The 8,246-nt window shown below is 36.5% G+C and overlaps 1 protein-coding gene across 1 annotated transcript; it reads right to left on the bottom strand.

Moving 5' to 3' along the window:
- LOC306848252 (GTPase NRas-like) lies at positions 1-8,144 on the bottom strand. The gene is made up of 5 exons (XM_079382694.1): positions 7,618-8,144; positions 5,123-5,254; positions 4,384-4,562; positions 2,370-2,526; positions 1-2,193 (listed from the first exon to the last, which is right to left on the bottom strand). The coding sequence occupies exons 2-5, from the start codon at positions 5,231-5,233 to the stop codon at positions 2,074-2,076; spliced, it is 567 nt and encodes a 188-aa protein (XP_079238820.1). The 5' UTR covers positions 5,234-5,254; positions 7,618-8,144; the 3' UTR covers positions 1-2,073.
- Between the last annotated feature and the right edge of the window lie 102 nt (positions 8,145-8,246).

The following is an 8,246-nucleotide window of genomic DNA, read 5'->3' as shown; positions in this document are numbered from 1 at the left end:
CTGTGTGTTCAACTCTATTTTAAGTTTTAGCAGACAGACAGGTTCAATGCCAAGCTAACACATGGGAAAGACTGATATTATGTAAGTATATATACCCACACACAGGTACATCCATGGATATGTAGGAGAAATACATACAATATGCTCAGTTTTCAATTAATTTACTGGTAAAACTTGTTGTAATATGATAGGCACATTAATACCCCCCCCCCCCCCCCCCCCCCCCTCAAGAAAAAGACAATTTTCTGATTAAAGAAAGTCTGTGATACTAATAAATTGTGCTAAAACTGTAAAATACATCAGAAATCAAGTTTTCATATAGCTGAAAAAGAAAGGATTGTTAAATGTAATGGCAAAATTAGTTTGTATTTTCTAGAAAACATCCTGCCTCTGTTAAAGCCAAGACAGAAGGCCAAATGCAAACACAGTATGATTAATGGGAACGTTTCAGATTTCACCGTTAATGAAATCAGGCACAGGTTCATTTAAATGCCATATAAATAACATGATAGTCAACACCAATAATAGTTTTAACTTCTTGATAAACCTTCACTGGCTTTCAAGAAGAGACTTCAGGCATGAACATAAACATCGCAGCAAACCTTAACTATGGTCTGTTAAAATCCCATTTAAATGCATTTTTACAGCTTTCATTGGAAGATTTAAGACATTATTTGACATGGTCTAAGGATGTCATGCTATACAGGACGCAGAAGGTGGCACACAGATTTGGCATGTACATCGGCAGCACCATGATTCAAAAGGCCCTTTAAGTAAGATCCATCACATCCCTTGCTTGAAATCTGATTGACTTTTCTGTATCTAATCCAAATCATTCTAATCAGTATGTATTATATGTCAAAATATACAATTAACATCTCAGAGCAAAGAGGATAAAAGTAACTCTAGAGTGAATGGAACTACAGTATATGAGACAAAACGGTAAACATAAATGCTAAACAAACTTTTTGACTACAACAAAAACGAAAACGAGAAAAGAGAGGCAAAAGGGAAAGAAATAAACCAAAATAAACCCACACATTTCTGAAGAAGTTCTGCGTTCACAGTATTCCTGAGCATTGAACCTGCGGATTAAGATTAAAGGGCATTTCATGTTCTCTCTTCTCTCTTCTCAGGTCTGAGACTTTCGAAGCTTTTAAAAGAGAACTGAAGATAACAGCTTTTATTTTAAGATAAATGGGGGTAGTCTTATATTACATTAATCCCAATCTAAATACCATTTAAAAAGACAATTCCTTCTCTTGCCTATGAATGTTGGAATTAAAATATTTTGGGGTGAATCTAAAAAAAACAATGCTAAGAACAGGTCCAGGTTTCACCCTAAAAAAAAAAAAAAAAAAAAACTAATATAAAATTATATTTTGGGTAAACAATATTAATACTATTTATAGGACTATTACGAGTTTTTTTTTTTTTTTTTTGGACAATTAAGCACATTTCCTCCCCTAATTCTCATTACTGTAATGAGAAAAAAATTGAAGCACTTATACATCATAGTAGTACGTGTTAGACTGCCTTTAGGCCTATTAAAAGAAAGCATCATATTACAGTATCACAACAATGGGTATCACCGATGAGATTAATGGGAATTACGGATGTCCATGAAAATGTTAAAATGTAAAAAAAGCTTCAAAACATAGTTTCTTCATTATTCTTTAAATTTTGTGGTGAAACGTGGGCATGTTTTTATGAGATGCACCCTTTCGCAATTTAGAATTTATTTTCATCGATGCCAATGTGCCGTTGTGTTCATAACAGCTCAGAAGTCAAGAAAGAAGAACTCAATGCCCGTTTACGGTGTTCTTCCCAATGAACAGGGAAAACCCAAGTACTAAATGAGACAAACGAGCCTCTGTTGAAACACGTAAATGTCCAGTGGCCTCATTTTTCTATTACAGCAGGCCAACAGGAAAGATGACCAGATGTGCATGAATCCCTTTCAGCCAGCAGAGGGCGAACTCTGGGCACACACGCCTACATGAGGCTTCCAGCTGCCTGGTCAACAAACTGCTAATAAAACAAAAAACAAAAACAAAGGGGGAGGCAGTGCAGTCACATGACTTCACAGGACACCCCCAGACAGCCCTGCTTCCTGTCTTCTCTGCTGTTGATCTTTTTCATGCGATAATGTCGGATCTCACGGACGAGTGTGTAAAATGCATCCTCAACTCCCTGAAAAACAAAGAAAATAGACAGAATATGTTTTAGCATTGAAGATTTATGCTTAGTTTGACATTACAGTAAAAGCAATCACCTGACAATGAACATTAGCAAACTAAACTAATACACAAACAGTTTGTTTGATGAACAGCAGAGAAACAAAGCAGCGATGAACAGTCTTTGCCCACCTGTCTGGTCTTAGCAGAAGTTTCTACAAACTCAATGCCGTAGCTTCTGGCAAGTTCCTGAGCTTGCTTGGTGTCCACCGTTCTGGCCAAATCACACTTGTTCCCCACTAGGACCATGGGAACATCATCTGAGTCCTTCACACGCTTGATCTGTTCTCTAAAAGCATATTAGCATAATATAGACTTTGTGGAAAACATATTACAAACACGCCGTATTTATAATAGAAATTATGACATTATTGATATGTCTTGCACTTCATCCACTTGTGTTACCACTACTTAAAGGGGTCATGACATGAGAAATCAATTTGCCTTCATCTTTGGCATATAAGAGGTATATATGTACCATTAAAACATCCTGCAAGTTTCATAGCTTAAAACGTCCTCCTCATTATTAACAAAGCATTTATTTAATCAATCTCCAAAAACAGCTCGTTCGGATCTGAGAGGGCATTAGGATGTCACAGGGGTGCAAACATTTGCATAAACAACGCCATTCTTCTCACAATAGGCCCCACCTACTGGTGTTGAGTCGCTTAAGGGCGGACACTTGATTACGCAATGCGACACAATCACTATCACAATCACTGTCGCTATATTGTCTACACTGGACATAGTATACAGATGCGTATTTTGCTTTCGGACACACTCCAAGCGCTTGAGTCTGTTGACAATAGGACAAATGGAGTGAAAGAACGTTCACTTTGATGTGTTTGGTTTAAATAGCTTGTTTGCGTCTTTGCACAGATATCAGAAGGATCCCAGCGTTAGGAACAATTGGATGGTTTATTTTTAATGGCATCAGAGATCATGTCAGAGGATTGTTTAGACCAGGGGTGGGGACCGTTGATCCTGGAGGGCCACTCTCCTGCAGAGTTTCACTCCAACTCTGAAATAAAATAAAAAAACCTAACTGCATCCTGAAGACCTTGACAAGCTAGTTCAGGTGTGTTTGATTAGGGTTGGAGCTGAACTCTGCAGGGACACCGGTCCTCCAGGATCAATGTTCCCCACCCCTGGTTTAGAGCATTTGGTTTTGTAAACGAGGCACAGTGTCATGGAGAGTTCACAAAGAAACTAGGGTGACCACCTGTCCCGATTTGCGTTGTACCACACAACATTTTCACCCCTTGTCCCGCATGTCAGATATTGAGAAAATGTCCCGCATTTTCATCAGTCTGTTGGTTTTTTATTGTCATATTAAGAAAACCTTTTTAGAAAGCTTATTTATTCTTTTCTCGGCGTAGACCTCATCAATGGTTGGGCGCACATGGAAAAACATGATATTCTCCATTCATTTTAACTAATTAAATAAAATTGATGCAGCTTTCAGACATGACTTTCTTCTTATTTTAATTGTTTGAGGCGGTTTCTAAGGCGTTATTTTAATGACAAATGTCCAGAGCGCATTATTGGCGCATCAAAATGCACAAATCTCTTCTCTCGCAGGTGGATTCTCTTCAGTCTCACACAAAACTGTCGCTTACATGTGCACGCTCAGAAACATACATAAGTGCACGACAACGGATGAAATAGCATAACAGTAGTAAATGTCTCACACGTGTCCCACAATGTCCCGCAAAATCACATCTACTGTCCCGCAACAGATCTATAGCCAGGTGATCACCCTGAAAGAAACATTAGTTGAACGATGAAGCGGTACTAGATCTGACTGCAGCTGCAAGTAAATGATTTCATAATGCTTTGTCTGGAAATTACAGTTTTATTTTGATTATATTGTCAAAGCACACAAGGGGGTATTCATACTGTTTCCTATGCAATGACATTAGCCAATCATAACAGTGGCTGATTACTGACAAGCCTTAAAAGACATGCCCCTTAAAAACAGGTTGTTTTAGACAGAGGGTCAGAATGAGGGTTGAAAATAATCACTTTTCCACATATTTGTTTTTTTTGTGCAATATTAAAATAATAAAATATCCATGCCATGACCTCTTTAAAATCCAGATCATTCATAAAATATAACTGAAACCTGTTTCATCAGCTTACGGACCTGTACAAATGCACATCGGCGAAGGATTTGAGGTTGTTTATGGCAAAGACACAGAGGAAACCTTCTCCTGTCCTCATGTACTGGTCCCTCATTGCACTGTACTCTTCCTGACCAGCAGTGTCCAGGATGTCCAGCAGACACGTCTCACCGTCAATCACCACCTGCTTCCTGTAAGAGTCCTGAAGACACAGACATGACCAGCACTGTAAATCTGCATAAAGCCTGACAGTCTCATGAAACATTAGAGTAATGGACATATATATCCTATTCTAATTAAATAATCAGCACAGGTCATGGCGACAAATTAAAATGTCAAATGATGATGGTCATGCATTAAATGTCAAATATGAAAAGTCTACTAACACATTCACTTTCAAAAGTTTAGGGTCATGCACTAAATTGACAATGTAAACAAAATGATTCCATTTCAAATAAACGCTGTCCTTTTGTTTTTTTTAATTATCACGGTCCACAAAAATATTAAGCAGCACCACTCTTTTCACGTCGGTGGTAATAATAAGAAATGTTTCTTGAGTGCCAAATCAGCATATTAGAATGATTTCTGAAGGATCATGTGACACTGAAGACTGAAAATTCAGCTTTGCATCACCGGAATAAATTACATTTTAAAATATATTAAAACAGTTATTTTAAATTGTGATAATATTTAGCAATATTTTTTTTCCCCTGTGTCTTTTATCAAGTAGATGCAGGTTTGGTAGTGTAAGTAATTATGTACCTCAATAGTAGGGTCATATTCATCCACAAAGTGATTCTGAATGAGCTGGATGGTTAAAGCACTCTTCCCAACACCACCTGCTCCCACAACAACCAACTTATACTCCGTCATCTTACAGTCCTGAGAAACCACCTGTGAGAGAGACAGAGAGAATGCACAATATTAATAACACTTTAGTACTCACAAATAGATTCACATACAAATAAATGTGTAAATATCACAAAAAAAACATTTTCCATTCAAAGGTTTGAGGTTGGTTTTTCAAATAAGCCTTATTTTCACCAAAGACGCACATTTGAAAAAAAAATACAGTAAAAACAGTACCATTGAGAAATATTATTGCAATTTAAAATAACTGCTGTCTATTGTAATCCGTTTTAAAATGTAATTTATTCCTGTGATGCAAAGCTGAATTTTCAGCATCATTATTCCAGTCTTCAGTGACACACAATCTTTTAGAAATAAATATATATGATGAATTGCTAATATACTGATTTGCTGCTCAAAAAAAAAAGTTAAAACCAGTTGTGCAGCTTAATATTTTTGTGGAAACCGTGACCCATTTTTCAGGTTTCTTTGATGAACAGCATGTACTTGACACAGAAATATTTTGTAACATTATAATTGGCACTTTCACTTTTGATCAATTTAATGCATACTCGCTGAAATAAGTAATATACCGTGTAATTGCACAAATTTTGAATGCTATAACAAATAGTCAAAATTATGATTAGTTCAGTCGACTCATCCTGGACAAGATGACCGTATAAAAGTTTCACATAAATTCAAAAGTAATACATATAACACACAAGGAAAAATTACACACACCCAAAGCAAAAGAGTAATCATGAATCAGCAAATGAATTAAAACAGCAACATTCACGACTTGACAACACCACCCATGTATGCGAGCTTTATGCAGTTGTCCTGGTGACTGAGGAGAGTTTACAGACAGTGAATTAACAGTATATTACACAGTGAATAATATAATGTTGTCTTATGTACCTTCTCATTTTTATGACTCATACTGGAGGCTATTAAGCAATTTCTCCACTGACATGTGACCACTGACATCACGATAGTAATAACAGTTTCTGTAAGAAAGCATCCACCTCTGCAAACATTACCCCTGCAATCTATTTATAGAATGGCTAAATGTCAAAGTCATTCTCAGAGTACAGCCAGGAAAAGACATTAACCTGAGAGAAAAGCAGAGGTCACTGACCCCAGAGCTGTTTTTACTTTCTCAACCTAAACCTGAGAGAGGTTTCAGCTCAAAACATCTTTTTTTTCTTTAAGATACTATAACACATGCATGTTTAATCAAAATTGTAAGCTATGCATCTGAGCACATTTATCTATAAAAAAACAAAAAAGTCCTCAAAGTTAAATTAGACGCTCTTCAACAAACTTTTCCACTGACGGCACTGTGTGGCCAAATGGACAGCCAAACAGCAAACTCACATTCAGCCCGGATATAGAGTAAAAGACACAAAGAAGTCAAATTGGCTGTGAACTATGGAAGCTTGTTTCTGCAATGGGACAAAAAAAAATTAATTTAAAAGGTAATTGTGACATTTTCTCTCACAATTCAGCTTTTTTTCCTCTCACAATTCAGAATTGCAAAATTTCAGAATTGTGAAATATTGCGAGAATTTAACTAAATAGTTTATTTTTAAAAAGTCAACATTGTAAGACAAGTCACAATTATTATTATTTTAAATTCAGTGGAAAAAAAACTGAACTTAGAGAAAAAGTCTGAATTGTAAGAGATAAACTCAGAATTGTGAGATAAAATAATATATATTTTTTTGTCCTATGGTGAAAACAGGCTTCCATAATGAACAGAAAATCACATTGACTTTAACAGGAAAACTCTAGAGCACCATATGCTAAATAATAACAGATCCTGTAAACACACTATAATTAAATGACAAGATTCTTATTTTGGACAAATATCAATCTATCTGAAAATAATAGTTTCCCTTATTCTGTTATTTAGACAGATGTTTTATCACATTGTATAGCTACTTACATTTTCTTTTTTTGTATTGTACAGAAAGTCACACTTTAAACAACCATAAGGGTAGTAATTAAATGACAACTTTACACACCATTGTGGTTGTACTCTATGTAAATATGCACTTTAAACTGGTTTGAACGTGTCATTACCTTGCTTGTGGCTTTTATACTTTCACTGATTACTCTGTATTGATATCCTGTTATATATATAGATCAAATTAGGTCAAAACCCCTAAAGAAACCCAATAGGCTGATCAACAATAACATTATACGTTTAACATGTTATTAATCAGACAAAATATCATGAGAAATCCATTTAGACATCCCACTGTGATTAGAGGCACAGCCTTTATAAGGAAATGAGCTGTTCAAACATATCCCCAGTAGCAGTACACATGTAAATGAATGTAAAGAGCAGAGGAGGGTATAAAGGCGATAGAGAGCGTCTGTGAGGCGTGGAGAAGGAAACTCACCGCTTACTCTGCAGTTCTGCGACCTCTGGCTGATCTGATCAACAGGGCTTTTTACTGCTCTCTCGCCCAAAATAATGCCATGAGGAGCACTTTAAACGCCGCGTAACACGTACGAACAGGATTAGTCAGGAGACTACAGATTCAGTTTGTAAAAACCGCAGTTTAATAAGTCTGTCCAAAGTTTTGAATAAGAGTTGACCAAGCAGCTTCCCCCAGAACTTCACGATTCACGGCGACTTCCGGCTTCAGAATTCCACAAATCATGTCAAAATAAAAGCCCCGCCGTTGTTGATGCAATACAGCCATGTCTGATGATGTAAAAAACAAAACTGAGATAATAAAAGTGCAACAGTAGCGTATAGGAATAAAAATAGTAATTTTTGCTTACATATTTTTACTTAACATGACTTGATACTTGCATCTGACTGGTAAAGAGAATTTAGCAAGTTTAGCATCCATACCAAATGTCCATGTTGTCTGTTGGACTGGTTCGCTGCTGTAACAGTGGGAAAATATCAAACATATGTGACAAATACTGGGTGTAGTTGTTACAGTAGCTGCGCTTCACAAAAAGGAATCGCCCTTATTCTTAAACACAGTAAGTGTCGTGGCCATTATTCATCAGCAGG

This window comes from Barbus barbus (genome assembly GCF_936440315.1).
Source record: "Barbus barbus genome assembly, chromosome: 28".
Taxonomy (NCBI): domain Eukaryota; kingdom Metazoa; phylum Chordata; class Actinopteri; order Cypriniformes; family Cyprinidae; genus Barbus; species Barbus barbus.
The sequence above is the reverse complement of the archived record's forward strand: the minus strand, read 5'-3'. Positions and strand labels throughout refer to the sequence as shown.